Raw genomic sequence first — 16,705 nt, 5'->3', positions numbered from 1 at the left:
TCACCAAGTCTCTCTGGTATCAAGTCCTGCAGTACCAACAGATGTTGTAGTACCGAGTTTTGTCCTTGTCAGATTATATCAGAGGCATAAGGCACTTCGAGGCTGCGACAATGAGGTTGGAGGCTTACATGGTACCACGACACTTGGTAAGGGCACTGAGAGAGGACTCAGAGTCGATGGTGCTGATCTTCTATGTTTGGTGCCATCCCCTGTGCCGGAGGAGCGTTTCCCCTCTATGGTACCAAGCCTCAAGGAAGACCTCTGAGGAGCCTAGAGACCAAGGTCTTTTTGAAGGAGAAGCCCCAAGAAGGGAACTAGATCTGGTTTTCTGAGAGGATTTGAAGGAGGGCTCTGAGGATGTCTACTTACTAAGAGAATGTTGCACCGAGGTGGAAGTGGGGGTAGAAATTCCTGAAGACTGATGGCCGGGGGGGGGTGTCCCGACCTGGTTCTGAAGTAGATCAGGGGGAACGCTCCATCATGAGGAGTCAAAGTTTGAGATCTTGGTTCTTCCGGACCCTGATTTCAGGTCTAGACAGAAGTTTCACTTCTTGCCTACCTCAGCAGTTATGTAGCTTCTCTTTAGATTAGCTAGCTGGTTTGTTAGTTGTAGTTTGTTTAAAATTCCCTCACTAAACTAACAAAAACAAAAAAACTTTTTTGGTTATAGAGACTTGTTCTATTCCCTGCAGGAAAATTCTCCCTGTGAGGGGCATGCCCAGTTCACTGGAGTTTAAATGCTGCCTCTCATGTAAAGAGGCCATCCCAGTCAGCAATGGACACTGCAAGTGCATTAGCTACCTGGGTGAGTCCAGAATGCTACAGAGGTGGACATGCGATCTCTGTCTTGGGCCCAGGCAGTTGAGAAGGAACTGAGGGCTGGTTTGCTCGCAAAGCCTGATATAGCCTTGGTTTGGGGCACGACGATACCAACAGCACACGGGCAAACCGAATGGACACGGCTAACAAAAATCTGTGATCAAGGGTGCATGGTGCACACATGCATCAAGTGGGATACCCATAGAGACAACTACCTGAAGAAAAATTATTTCTATACCAACAATCAACTGAGGAAGCACAGGTTGGCCCTGTCACATCTGAGATACACCTCTACCTCAATATAACGCTGTCCTCGGGAGCCAAAAAATCTTACCGCGTTATATCGAACTTGCTTTGATCCGCCAGAGTGCGCAGCCCCGCCCCCCCGGAGCACTGCTTTACCGCGTTATATCAGAATTCGTGTTATATCGGGTAGCGTTATATCGGGGTAGAGGCGTACTTCCTGCGTCTCTGAAAGCAGTAATTGCATAAGTTACCTTTTTCTCTTTTTTTAACCAGCTTTATTTTTTAATTCTGACAAAGAAAGTAGAGTATGATGAAGTAGACTATGAAATTCCTGTTCAGAAGCAGAGAAGACTGAAAAGGAGACATCATAGCAACAGAGGAAAGAGAGAAAAGGAACACCAAGAAATCTATACAAGCTTACAGGAGAATGTGATCTGGCAGTGATAAAGAGAGATGAGCCCAGGCTGTAAAAGTCGGAACAGATCCAAGCTTCCCCAAATATTGAGGATGATCCAAATCATTGTTTTGGATCTAATCCATCTCTACTTCTGAAGACAAGGAAAACATTCTGTACCAAATTAGTGAACAAAAGGCTGCAGTATTGGGTTTTTATTAAAAAAAAAAATCTTAATTTCTACCACCATATGATTAACATATTAAAAACCATTCACTTACCTGTATGTCTTGCTTATTTACTGCAGAAGCAAGCCACAGACTTGAAAAACTGAGTGGGAAAACAATGCCTCTATAAGAATGCCAGGCTTTCCTCGGAGTAGGAGCAGCCAGACAATCTACTAAAAGTTTACTGAGAGACCTCGCACAGTGCATTTAAAAGCCCTTTTTTCAGTAAATTTCTGCTTGATAAAAATACAGTTGTCAGTGTGTGAAGAAATTTGCCAGGGACAGTTCTCCAAATAAGCCAACAAACTGGTAAATGCAGAAACTCATTTTTGCATTCTGGGGAATCTGAGGTTTTATTCTTCATAGAAAGGTGAGAAAAAACATAAAATTTGCAGAATGCACGTATAAATCCTCTATCAACTTCCAGACATTTTGCTTATTTGAGAAATCAGCCTTTGAAAAGATGTTTATCCCCTCTGCCTCACACCTCCTTCTGTACCCTCCATGACTCAGACCTCTCCCCCTCCACAGCTTTGCCCACTTCTGCTCACTAATGTTTTATTATTTTCTTCTGCCCCAATGCTGAGCATTGGCTTAGATCTGTTCCCATTGAAGTCAATGGTAAAACTTCATTTGATTTCAGTGTAAAAAGATAGGCCAATGCAGAGCAGAGCTGAAATTTCACCCTTGATTTATATTTAAGGAGTTAAAAGGCCAGGGTCTACATGCATGTAGAGTGATAAAGTTTGGATTACCACAGAAAAAAAGATTTTTGCAGTGTCTCTGAGTTTTGGATGATTATGAAATGTAAACAAGCCATTTATGTTAAGTACGGTGTTCAAATTTAGATCCCAAAAAAGTCAATTAAAATATATTATATCAAGAAAGTCAAATGACTGTTAAGTAGCTTTTCACATTACCTCTGGAGTGTTTTTCTTGAACTCACGACTTTGCTCAATAAGCTTTTTTCTAGACTGCTCACTTTCATCTTGTCGGTTAGCCAATACCGTTGCTGTGGCATCAAGCTCTCTCTGTCCAGAAAAAAGAAAAGAAACAGCAAGATTGTAATTGCTCTTAGTTGAAGAGAAGGTCATTTACCCCAGATAAATAAAAATATAAGCCTTCAGACTGACTCCTCTCAAGAATGCACAGAACAAAGATACCAATCTCCAGAAATTACTTCCCCAGAATGTAGTTAAACACTAAGTGCTACAGAATTTAAATTCTGTCCTGAAACTAAAAATGACTGTTGTTTGCATGTGGGAAAATCAAATAGATATTTTTTCAAAAACATTTAGGGTTATATAATAGTAAGGTAATATAGTAAGATACCAGAAACAAAACTAATGCAACATATACCTCATAATAATCCCCAAATCAAACTAAAGTAGTATGTCTACTTCAAGTTCAAGTCAGTTCCATTTTTAAATGGCTTACATCACCTATTTCCTTTGCTGACTTTGGAAGCACTCTGTTTTAGTTATTCTGAGTGAAAAAGCTATGTCTGAAGAACTGAAGTACAAGTTCCTCCTGCATGTCAACCAATGATGGCTTTACTTCAAAGTTATTTTTAAAATCACAAACTACTCACTGGGATCACTATGTTCTTCTCCATACAAATTTTTTAAAATTTGGGGACATCCCTCAATAAGAGACTTCCTTCTGTTCTAAAGACCAAATGATCTTTTCCTCAGTCTCTACTTCATATTGGAACTTGTCCCCCTTACATTATCAATAACTGTAGTTATCCCTTCGCTGATTGTTTTGTCACCAGAAACACACACAATATTCTTCGTCTGTAGTCATACTTTATGAATGCCAGAATAACTTCCACCAATTTATAGTAAACAGAACTACCAATACAGCCATAACATTACTGCCAAGCTTTGCCCAAATGATTTCAACATACGATCCACCATCACATCTTTCTTCTGTACTCAACACCGTACTTTAAATTAAACCATGCTGCATTGCATGGGTCATTTATCAGCACATAAGCCAACACTATTCAAACCATTCTGCATCACTTGCTTTTGCAATATTTGAATGTTATATTTAAAATATTAATTTTGCCACTCAGATATGTGCAACATTTTCACTTACGTCAACAGGGGCTATATCCGTGTATTTATGGAGAGAATCTGGCACTATATTTTCTTTACTTTTAATTGATTTTCTTTCATTTTGACTTAATCTAATGTTCATGAAAAGTGAGCAAAACTACTTGCTAAAGTGAGGCATAATGTATACAGATTCTGGGCCATCTTCTCCGCATAACTCTGCCAATAAACCTTGCTCCTGGCCTAAAAAACCTTTGCTATTCTCCTGGGCAGAAATTGCCAATCCTATGAAACCGAATGAAAGATTTAGCTATAAACAAATATCAGTTAAAAAAAAAAAAATCAGATTGACACAACCAGATGAAAAATATAAGGCCAGAACTTTAGCCCTTGAGCCTCTTTCTAGGCATTTTGTCAAAGAAATCTGGATTAAAATTATTGGTTCTCTCATGTATAAATCCTGCCACTGTTCTGTTATTTCTAGGTTTAAACTAATTTAACAAGTCTGAAGCATAGACTGGGTTGATGTGCACATATTTTACATGATTCCGTAAGTCTGACGGGGGCGGGGAGGAGAAGAGGACGGGTCTGAGGCTTTTTTTTTTTTTTTTTTTTTTGCAGTACCCAACTCAGAAGGATGTAAGTGTTTTTTTCTTAATTTTCACTTCCTCACAAAGAGGAATCTTAAGTTTCTGTTACATATAGACCAGGGGTATCAAACACGCGGCCCGGGGGCCGCATGCGGCCTGCGGGGTTGTTTTCTGCGGCCCGCGAGCTCCTCGTGGCCCCCCCCAGCGTTTACCTAGAGCGGCTCCAGCCCGACGTGCACCAGGGGCAGGGCAGGCCGCTCCAGGAAGCGGCCAGAACGTGGGGAAGGGGGGGCACAGGGCTCTGTGTGTTGCTCTTGCTTCAGGCAGCGCCCCCAGCAGCTCCCATTGGCCGCAGTTCCCCGTTCCCAGCCAATGGGAGCTGCTGGGGGTGGTGCCTGGAGCAACAGCAAAACACAGACCCCGTGCCCCTTCTCCCCCAGGTTCCGGCCACTTCCCGGAGCGGTGCGGGGACAGGCAGGCAGGTGGCCGGTGCATGCCGGGCCAGAGCCCGCCCCCCGCACCCCTCCTGCAGCCCAACCCCCTGCTGTACCCCACACCCCTCCTGCACCCCACACCCCAACTCCCTGCCCTGAGTCCCCACCACACTCCACACCCCTCCTGCCCTCCCTGGGGGCAGGAAGGGGGCAGAGTTGGGGTGGGGATTTCAGGTAAGGGGTTGGAATGGGGGCAGGGCCTCATGGAAGGGGTGGAGTGGGGGCGAGGCCAAGGGTGGCGGGGGGAGGTGTCAGTAATGCGGCCCTCGGCCAATGTACTAGTCCTCATGTGGCCCTCGTGGTCATTTGAGTTTGAGACCCCTGATATAGACCATAATTAATTTAATCCTAAAAAATAGGATATATCTGAAACTAGGAACCATGCTGGAGATAGTGATCCAAATATCCACATAGCACTTTACAAATAAAAAAAAATAAACAATATTTCTGACTAGGGTAAATTTTAAGGCAATATGTCCAACAGATTTTGGTTTGGAATTCTATAATATACAGCATATGAAATCTATTGCAGAAATGTGGGAAATACTTAACAGTTGGATAAGCCACATTTGAAATTCATCCCAGTTAATTTTATGCAAGACAAAAGAACAACAGAAACTAATGTGGTTAGACTTTAATATAAAAAGCAATAACGGCTAAACAGAAGGCTTTTCAAAAATATAAATAAAATCTGGTGAGGACGATGATTTGGAAATCTATATTTTAGAAATAAGCAGAAGTTAAAAGCAAGAAGAAAAACTGATGACATTGGAGAGAATTGCAGTAGATAAAAATATCAAGCAAATGCTGTCTACTAAGAAGTATTAGTAATGAATTAGAAAGAAAGAACAGAGAAGTAGAAGATTTGTCAATACAGTTTTTTGCTTCCAATTTTAGAGAAGAGGAAGAAAGTGAAGAACTGCTTCAGACAAAGATCTTATTTTGCACTATGGCCTTGGCTACACTGGCGCTGTACAGCGCTGCAACTTGCTGCGCTCAGGGGTGTGAAAACGCCCCCCCCCCCCCGAGCGCAGCGCTGTAAAGCGCCAGTGTAATCAGCGCCTGCAGCGCTGCACGCTCGCTTGCAGCGCTGCAAGCTACTCCCCTCGGAGAGGTGGAGTACTTACAGCGCTGCGAGAGAGCTCTCGCAGCGCTGGCGGCGCGACTACACTCACGCTTCACAGCGCTGCCGCGGCAACGCTGTGAGTTGCCAAGTGTAGCCAAGGCCTGTGAGAGTAGAGGAGTTAGACAGTAGGTCAGACACTCCCCCATGGCCTGTTTGCTTTGTGCCATTCTACTGGTATAAAGCAGATTTTAAGGCAGCTGATCCAGCCTCTTGAGAATTTCCTCTGCACAGTGGAATCCGTTGGTGGTGAGAAACCACTATACCAGTACCTATGCTATGCCACCCTTCAGCATACAGGACATGCCCAGGAAAAAAGGAGAATGGCAGAGGTGAGACTATGTATCAATACTCCTGAGCTGCTGAATTGACAGCTTGACACAGTGGATAGAAAGTGTAATGTAGCACAGCCCAGAGACACGACTCAGAACCTGGTCCAGTGTCTATGAGTAACTCAAACAAGCAAAGTATCCAGTCCTCTCGCTAAAAGAGTTATAGAAGAATAGAAATTAATGAAATCTTAAAGAGACATTGTCAAGGTTGGCAAGCCGAAAATTGGAACCATCTTAATTTGTTCTTCATTTCTTGATCGTAACTATTTAGACACCAGGGCTGCCAAGTCCATTTATTGGAAAAACTAGTTGTGCATTGGGTGCAACAATACAATAATTACAGAAGATTCTCTCACATTTGTGGCATACACAGGAATGTCTCAGGAGAGACTGGGATTATTGCAAAATTCAATACTGTACACTGAATTATTCTTGTAAGAGATTGATACCACATGGATAAACTTGTGATCCCAAAACCTTCTGCATAAGACAAATTTGTGGCCCACCAGCCACAATAGGTTCTATGTAGCCAATAAGAGGAGATTTAAGATTAAGAGAAAAGTATTGGAAGCTCCATTAAAATTACAGGATGCCAATCTCTCAGACCAAATATTCTTTTGTTGTCTAACAATTCCCCACAACTTTGAAGCCTAAAATTGTCAAGATTAAAAGCAACAGAAACCAAACCATAAAGGTGTTATACGGGGACCAAACTGTGCAGGGGATTCAGAGCTCATCACCTCCAGGGTCACTAATTCAAATCTGGCTACTAAATTTTTAGTCAAAGATATCCAAACTTTACCATGAACTGACGAGGGGGTGGGGATGGGGGGACAACTGTACCAGGACCCTGAGCACAAGTCCCCACAAAATATCTGTAACTGGGGTGAAATGGGACTTGTGAATGCGATGTATCAGGGGCCCAAATTTCTCTCAACAGGTCTGCACACCCTGAACTCCCACAGAGTTCAATAGGTGTTATGCATTCACAGTAGCTACAGCAGCATCATGCTCCTAAATCCACAGCTATGGTCAGTCACAGTTCTACTTCAGAACTTTAGATGGGGCACCAAGACTCCAGAAGGAAGGCTCAGGGACTTGATCTCCTGAGAAACTGTTCTAGTTTAACATTAGAAAAAGTAGCATTCCATTTCATTTTGGAACTAATCTAGGAATGTCACATCAAGACATTTAGTTATAAAAATCAATGAAAATAATATATATGCACTATACTGTAATTATCCCACACTTGTTCTCCCTGGTTTAGGAGAACAAAGCTTAATCTCCTCAGTGCTCCCAGATGTGAGTGCATGAGCTTGAGCTCCATGCAGTTTGCCACGGGGCAAGACAGTGCAGTGCCATGAAGCTGACTTCTTCTGTAATGTACTATCAATAATTCCCTGTTCATTAGCTACCAAGTCAACAAAAATGCTTCAGTACTGAAAAGGGTATTATGTAATAGTTCACTTCAGGCTTCTCTTGGGACTACATTTATCTATTGATCAAAAATTAATTCAATGTAGCTTTGAAAATTTTTCCTTTCTTTAAATACCTGATTAAGGGAAACTGAAAAAGAAACAACCCTAACAACTCTAACTCAGGAACCAATCCATGCAACAAAGCTCGATGCCACCTCTGCCCACATATCTACACCAACACCACCATCACAGGACCTAACCAGATCAGCTACAACATCACCAGTTCATTCACCTGCATGTCCACCAATGTTATATATGCCATCATGTGCCAGCAATGCCCCTCTGCTATGTACATTGGCCAAACTGGACAGGCACTACGTAAAAGGATAAATGGACACAAGTCAGATATCAGGAATGGCAATATTCAAAAACCTGTAGGAGAACACTTCAACCTCCCTGGCCACACAATAGCAGATGTAAAGGTAGCCATCTTACAGCAAAAAAACTTCAGGACCAGACTCCAAAGAGAAACTGCTGAGCTTCAGTTCATTTGCAAATTTGACACCATCAGATCAGGATTAAACAAAGACTGTGAATGGCTAGCCAACTACAGAAGCAGTTTCTCCTCCCTTGGTGTTCACACTTCAACTGCTAGCAGAGGACCTCACCCTCCCTGATGGAAATAACCTCGTTATCTCCAGACTGATTCTTGCCAGCATATTTATACCTGCCCCTGGAAATTTCCATTACATGCATCCGACGAAGTGGGCATTCACCCACGAAAGCTTATGCTCCAATACATCTGTTAGTCTTAAAAGGTGCCACAGGACTCTCTGTTGCTTTTTACAGATCCAGACTAACACGGCTACCCCTCTGATACTTGAAAAAGAAAATGTTTCTTACAGTAGCTAAGATATCTGCATTATATGTTTGACATGTTTCTGCAGCCTACTAACCATGCCAGCAGAAGTATACTGACGGCTTGCTGATAAGATGGGGGGAAGAGAGAGAATAAGTTTTAAACTACAACAGTTCTCAGCAGTCCTGCAACAGGAGACAAGTGTGGGGGAGTCTATTATAGTCTGAAGAATAAAATATTTTAGAGCAGCTAAAAAAAAAAACTGCTTTGTATGTTTGACATGTTTCTCCAGGCATGCAGCAAAACAGTCAAGGGAAACACACACAATTTGCAGTTTCATCCAAAACAGACATCTTGATAGGAAAAAACGGTTACTCACCTTCTCGTAACTGTTGTTCTTTGTGATGTGTTGTTCATGTCCATTCCAATCAAGTGTGTGAGCACACCATGTGCACGACAGCCGGAAGATTTTTGCCCTAGCAGCATCCGTAGGGTCGGCCTGTGCGCCCCCGGGAGTTGCTCCTTCATGGCACCCAATATAGGGCCCTGCTGACCCGTCACCCCCTCAGTTCCTTTTTGTCGGCTACTCTGACAGAGGGGTAAGGAGGATGGGTACTGGAATGGACATGAACACCACATCTCGAAGAACAATAGTTATGAGAAGGTGAGTAACTGTTTTTTCTTCTTTGAGTGCTTGTTCAAGTCAATTCCAATCAGGTGACTCACAAGCCCAAATTCAGGAGGTGGGGTCAGAGTTGTCCACTGATTGGAGCACTGCTCTTCCAAAGGCCGCATCGTCTCTGGCCTGCTGGGTGATTGCAGTGTGTGGTGAAAGTGTGTATGGAGGCCCACGTCACTGCTCTGCAGATTTCCTGGGTGGGAACCTGCGCCAGCGCCTGCGCCGTTGAAGAGGCCTGAGCCTTGGTGAAGTGCACAGTAATCAAAGGAGCGGGCACCCCTGCCAGATTGTAGCACTCACGGATGCAGGACGTGATCCACGACGAAATCCATTGAGAGGAGACAAGAAGACCTTTCATTCCATCCACCACTGCCACGAATAACTGGACAGACTTTCAGAATGGCTTCACTCTCTCAATGTACAAGGCTAGCGCTCTGCGGACATCCCATGAGTGAAGCCTCTGCTCCCTGCTGCTTGAGTGCGGCTTAGGGTAGAATACAGGGAGGAAGATGTCCTGGTTGATGTGAAACTGGGAGACAAACTTCGGGAGAAAAGCCGTGTGAGGCCTGAGCTGAACCTTGTCCTTATGGAATACAGTGTAAGGGGGCTCTGATGTTAGGGTGTCTGAGCTCAGACACCCTCCTAGCTGAGATTATCAGTAGCAGAAATGCCACCTTGTATGAGAGAGAGAGAGAGCAGGGAGCATGTCGCCAAAGGCTCAAATGGCAGCCCCACGAGTCTGGATAGGACCAAACTGAGGTCCCAAGCCAGGACAGACTGTCGGACCTGTGGGTATAGCCATTTCCTTAAAGGACTCCACAGGCTGACCAATGGGTTGGCAAAGACGGCGCATCCCTCTGCGCCTGGGTGGAAAGCAGAGATGGCAGCCGGGTGAACCTTTATTGACGACATAGACAGTCCCTGCTGCTTGAGGTGGAGAAGTGGCACTGAGGTGAGTGTCGGGGATGAATGGTGCTGCGCTGACCAAATTGAAAATCTCTTCCACTTGGCAAGGCAGGTAGCTCTTGTGGAGGGTTTCCTGCTGCCGAGGAGAACCTGCCTGACTGGTAAGCCCAGAGAGTTCAAAAGGGCCACTGAGTTGGTGGTTGCCATTGAGGTGGCCACGGCGCCGGTGGAGGCTGGTGATGTCACCTAGATCTAGACCTCCTGCTGCTAGACCTATCTGAACGATAGGACTCTACCTCAGACTCCGAGATCTCTGAAAAAGAAGACCACAGAGGAGCGGTACTGGGTGGTGCTAAAGAGCAGTGCCGACCTCTGGGGACTGATGCGGTCCCCCCTGTCCCTGTCTCCCTCCCACCCCCCACGGGTGGCTGGTGTCAACTAAAATGATTAAGGGTTTAGAGAGGGTCCCATATGAGGAAAGATTAAAGAGGCTAGGACTCTTCAGTTTGGAAAAGAGAAGACTAAGGGGGGACATGATAGAGGTATATAAAATCATGAGTGATGTTGAGAAAGTGGATAAGGAAAAGTTATTTACTTATTCCCATAATACAAGAACTAGGGGTCACCAAAAGAAATTAATAGGCAGCAGGTTTAAAAGAAATAAAAGGAAGTTCTTCTTCACGCAGCGCACAGTCAACTTGTGGAACTCCTTACCTGAGGAGGTTGTGAAGGCTAGGACTATAACAATGTTTAAAAGGGGACTGGATAAATTCATGGTGGCTAAGTCCATAAATGGCTATTAGCCAGGATGGGTAAGAATGGTGTCCCTAGCCTCTGTTCGTCAGAGGATGGAGATGGATGGCAGGAGAGAGATCACTTGATCATTGCCTGTTAGGTTCACTCCCTCTGGGGCACCTGGCATTGGCCACTGTCGGTAGACAGATACTGGGCTAGATGGACCTTTGGTCTGACCCAGTACGGCCTTTCTTATGTTCTTATGTCGGGAAGTGGCATGCCAGAGATGGGGAGCGGCGCGACATCATCACCGGCTTGCCCCTAGATGGAATAGACGGCCTGGCTAACACCGATGCTTCGTCCCTCCTTGGAGAAGGCAGAGCCATCAGGCGAATAAGGTCCTGCGCTGCCTCAAAAGTCTCTGGAGTGGAGGGGAGTTGAATGTCCCAGCCATGATGGTCCGGAGAATGGTAGTGGGCTGGACTCGACTGGACCCCTTGTGGGGCAGGAGTCTCCCTGCCACTGTCTCCTTAGGCTTAGGAGGGGGAGAGCGCCCTCTCTCCTGCCTCTTTTTCTTCTGGGACACCAGGGATACAGATCGGCGCCTACCAAAAGTCTTATGTTCAGCACTGTGTCGGTGCCGGGAGTCTTTGTCTCCTTTCTAGGAGCTGTCTCGCATGCCGTTGGCACTGGTGCGCTGCACACAGAGGTGGCGGCAGTCCGCATGGGCTTCGCCGACCTGGGTCAGATTGCAGGCGGAGGGCTGCCTCCATGAGGATAAGCCCGAGTGTCTGCTCCCGATCCTTAAGGGTCCTCAGTCGAAACCCTTTACAAATGCGGCACTTGTCCTTTCGGTGACTCTCACCAAAGCACTTCAAACAAGAAGTGTGCAGGTCACTTTTTGGCATCAACTTTCCCCAGACTTCACACCGTTTGAACCCCAGCGACCGAGGCATGCCCCGGTGGCGGGGGAGAAACAGGGGGGTGGAACCCCCACAACGAAAACTTAGCCTACTTCTACTATTAACTTAAGACAAAAACTACTACTACTACTAACTATATACCAAATACAACGGGACACTGCTAAAGGTGCTTGCAGAAGCAAGAGAGCGGGAAGTTCCAGCTAGCCGTCACTGGCAGTAAGAAGGAACTGAGGGGGTGGCAGGTTGGCAGGGCCCTATATTGGGCGCCATGAAGGCACGACTCCAGGGGGCGCCCAGGCCAACCCTACGGATGCTGCTAGGTGAAAAATCTTCCAGCTGTCGTGCATGCGGCGCGCACACACACCTGACTGGAATTGCCATGGACAAGCACTCGAAGAACTATAAGTTAGCACCACCAAATTTCTATTGTTAAGATGTTTGGAAAGTCAGCCTTTTGTTAAAAGTGAAATTAGGTTTATTTTCACAAAGGAAAATGAATACAGGTAAAACAGACTTTCAACAACAACAAAAACTACTCAACATAATTTAAACTAATGTAAAAAAGTATGACACCAGTAAGCTAAGATCTGATGCAGGGTGTGTGTGTGTGTGTGTGTGTGTGTGTGTGTGTGTGTGTGTGTGTGTGTGTGTGTGTGTGTGTGTGTGTGTGTGTGTGTGTGTGTGTGTGTGTGTGTGTGTGTCCGTCCCTCCCCCCCTCAATCCAGGGCTATTTATTAGCACAAATCACAATCAAACACCATTGAGCTGGACATTGAACATCACCATAAGCATCACTGTTTACCCCTCCTTTAGAAAACAAATGTGGATGGCGAGCAACCAACAGGCAACGCACAGAATGCCTGAATTTCAGACTCCAGCAGGAGAATTCAAAGCCAAAAGCTTTAAATGCAAGGAGGCTGTATAGCTGATATGTTGTCACTTTGAAGAACCACTGTGGTTACCTTTCACCTTTGGAACTGGTTAGGAAGTTCCAGTGTGGAAGAAACATTTTATTATTTGCTAACACCAAACAGGAATTTAAACATACTTTACCTGCAACAAGTACTGTACAGCATACAGTACTTTTGGATGGTAAGAAAAGAATGTATGCAGTACCCAAAGCATACGGCAAAGGGAGAATACACACAGAAGAGCAACAATGTAGCTCAATGGACATCAATGAGAGGTAATACTCACTCTTTTAAAACAAAAACAAACAAAAAAACACACCATTGTGGCATCCAACTCGTTGACACCAGGTCAAAGAAGCCAGTGCCACAAACAAAGAGCAACTCATCAACAGATCTAGAAACAGCAGCATAAAGCCAGCAGCTCTTCCATGGGAGCCAGTGACAGCAGCAGCAGAATACTGCTGGAGATGCAGAGGAGACAGCAATGGGTCCATTAGTACTGGGGGAAAGAACACTGCCATAGTCCCTACTGCTCCTGCTTTTGGAACGGCACTTTGGGTCCCAAACTCTCAGAGGCTGTTCTTGGGTCGGTAAGGATAAGGGAGCCAGAGGATTCAACAGGTTTGACTTATGAGCTTCTTTTCTTGTTTAGCAAAAATAGGACAGTTCACATGAACAGTTCTTCTGACACAGTAGTAAAATGCTAGTGAGGGTTTACACTAGCACTGCCACCATTGCTAGAAATAGTGGAGCTGCACTGGTGGTAAAATTTTAAAAAAAGTATTCAAGGCAGGATTCATTTCCAGAGTTATTAACAAGAACTCAATTTTGTCCATTCCCCCTCCCCCTTTACCGCAATCTGTTGCAAAAACCGGGGAAACTAACTTGTAAGTAACTACTTCCACATACTGTTATTTTGCTTTGCATAGTCCTCTGATCCAATTGTTCAGATGTGAATTAAGATTCAGCAGAGAAGCTGAGTCCAAGGGTTTGTGTGTTAGGAATACACAATCAGACACAGCAACAATACAGTCTCCACTGCTTCCCCATAGCCATTCATCTACTATCTCCATGAAGTCACCAACAGCAGTGCTCACAATCCTTTGCCATGCATGTCTAGGACAGCCTCTAGCATTCCCTCATTTTATCCTGCATTTCCTCAAATCCTTGAAACCACTGAGTGTTCATCATGCCTAGATTATACCTCTCAGAACTCCTTCTCCACTCACATCTAATTGTCACCCCAACTCCACTCATAACAAATCTAATGCCACACTACTACAGAGGCCGCAAGCCTCCAGGGTCTTGTTCACCTCATTGTTGTCCCAACATACATGAATTAGTTTCCTTTAACTATTTGGCAATTTAGGAATCACTTGGAACATTTTGCTAAAACACTGGTTGAATTAAGTGCTCATTGCATCTATGCCTCTGCTTTTCTGCCAGCATTTCTTCAAAGAATTTTATTTTTTAATTTATTTTTAAAGAAGTGTGTGTACTGGAGCCCATTCATGTAATGAAGCCAACACACACTATTCTCTCTCAGCCACACCTGGCCCCCACCCGCCTTTTCTTGTTTTGTTTATATGCACAGCAACTAAGGTGTTTGTCATTGCATTTTATTTCACTTCATTTCAACAGAAACATATGTCCATAAAGAAGAAATGGTAGTTTGGTTCTCATTTTCTGTAACAAGTCACATCAATTCTTCTTTTATTCTTCAAGTCCAACCTAGACCATGACAATTCCTGTGACTGTCAGGACTTATGGCTCAACTGACTTCCCACACATTAAGTAACTGCCTCTCTCTCCTAGAAAGTGAATGTTGAAAGCAGCCTCCACAGCAGCAGCAGTATGTAGCCAACTTAACACCAGGTTTAAATCAAGGGGGGAAAAGGTCCCAACAGGAATTTGATAGGTCCTGAAAACAATGAGATTTCACTCCCACTTTATTTAGCACTTACAAAATAAAAATATTTAGTAGTTATACAGTGCTAAGACCTTTGTTTCTCTACCCCTGTTTTATATATACAGAAACTGCAACCCAGACAGTTTAAGTGATTTGCTCAAGGCTGCACAGCAAGTAGTAGCTAGAAACTTGGATTAGAACTAAGGAAATTCCTGATTCCCAGCCCCACACTCAATCCACCACATTGACACCAGGCCCTCCAGTCAGATGCTGCTTATGGTCATACCCAGAACCATGCCAAATAAAAATAAATAAAATAAGAGAATCAACAGACCCCTGAGGTCCCTTCTAACCCCATGATTCTAAAACCAACTGCTAGGTGGCAACTAAGGATTTGTTCAGCCAAGTTGCATAAAATAAGCTGTACAGTATCTGCCTGACATACTGACCACACTAAGTTGATCAACAACTGACGAGTTTGAAAAGCAAGCTATTATAATTAGGGCTCCGTGTCTGTCACGGAAGTAACGGATTCCATGACTTTCTGTGACCTTCATGACTTCTGCAGCGGCTGGTGTAGTTGACCCCAGGGCTGCCCAAGCGGTTGGTCCTGGGGACCGCCTGAGCAGCAGCTGGTGCGGCTGGCCCCTGGACCGCCTGAGCAGTGGTCCTGGGGGTGGCTGGAGCAGACGCAGCTCAGTAGCCCCCAGCAGTGGTCCCGGGGGCGGCCAGAGCAGCACAGTCAGCTGCACTGGCACTGCTGGAGCAGCCCCGGGGCCAGCTGCACCAACCACTGCTCAGGTGGCCCTAGGGCAGCTGGCCCCGGGGACCGCCCAAGCACGGGCCTGTGCGGCTGGCCCCAGGGACCGTCTGAGCAGTGGCCCCAGGAGCAGCAGCAGGAGTTGGTGCTGCTGGCCTCGATGGCTCCCGGTAGCTGGTGCCACTGGCCCCCAGCTCCCCGCCCCAAAGTAGTGGCCCCCCAAGAGCAGCACCCCTCCACACACCCTAGCTAAGATTTAGTCACAGGTATATAGTACAAGTCATGGACAGGTCACAGGCCATGAATTTGTTTATTACCCGTGACCTGTCCATGACTTTTGCTAAAAATACCCGTGACTGAATCGTATCCTTAATTATAATCACAACAGCACCTACCCTAATAATTAAATTGTTCCTCTTCTGTTATATTCTCTGACACAGTGACTCCTTAGAACAAGGACTATAATTGTCGCATATTTGATTCCAGATGAGACACTTTCTTTTGTCCTTCTTCCTGAGAGTACAAGATGGCATCTTTCAGGAAGCTGCACTGTCAGTGCATCGCTAATGACTGCTAGCACCGGACCACAAGCACTGCTGGCATCGTGCAGTGATCACAGAAATAGGCATTGGGGGGAGGGGGGGGGGAAGAGAAAAAAAACACGCCTCTTTGACAACTACAGATTATGAGTTTTTGATCAGTGCATATAGCACATCCAAAGAAAATTTCAATGAATAAGAATTTAATAAGGTTTTAGGTCTTTATATTTTGGAACAGTCAATCAATTTAACTGAGTTAATATACTATGCTGTCATTAGTCAGAACTTGCTCTCAGCCAGGTGGCATAGCAGCATTGCTCTCAGGTGAGAAAGTTTTACTGACATTTTATAATATTCCTTCACTAAATTCTGATAGTGTTTTATTTGCTGTTAATATCTGGAAATGTGGATTCTGGGCACCAGTGGGTTACATTAAATAATTCATAGGGCCTCAACTGAAAGTAAAACATAACCTTAAAGGCATGGGTTAAATAATAAAAAAAACAAAAATAAAAAGGTTCAAGCCTTTAAATGATGTAACAGAGCTTAGCTAAAGTATTTAGTTACTCCTCTTCTCCAACCTAAAACTTAACTAATAAATGAGGTATGACCATGCTGTGAGCAAAACTCATACTACAACACAGACCAGGATTTATAACTCACTATGTATGTTGCTACAAGTCAACACACACACACACACACACACACACAGAATCTTGTTTCAATCAGAATTCTGAGTGCTCAGAACTTCTGAAAAATAGCCATATGTATTTCTTTAAAT

General features: G+C 44.7%; 1 protein-coding gene across 1 annotated transcript in view; it reads right to left on the bottom strand.

Annotated features, from left to right (window-relative positions):
• CUX1 (cut like homeobox 1) overlaps positions 1-16,705 on the bottom strand; it is a 321,902-nt gene that overhangs the window by 249,206 nt on the left and 55,991 nt on the right. The window contains exon 2 of the mRNA XM_065418515.1: positions 2,607-2,717. Coding sequence (XP_065274587.1) covers positions 2,607-2,717 — 111 coding nt within the window. The remainder of the gene's footprint in view (positions 1-2,606; positions 2,718-16,705) is intronic.

The sequence above is a fragment of the Emys orbicularis genome, chromosome 17 (genome assembly GCF_028017835.1).
Source record: "Emys orbicularis isolate rEmyOrb1 chromosome 17, rEmyOrb1.hap1, whole genome shotgun sequence".
In the NCBI taxonomy this organism is placed as follows: Eukaryota; Metazoa; Chordata; order Testudines; family Emydidae; genus Emys; species Emys orbicularis.
This window is presented reverse-complemented; position numbering and strand designations above follow the sequence as displayed.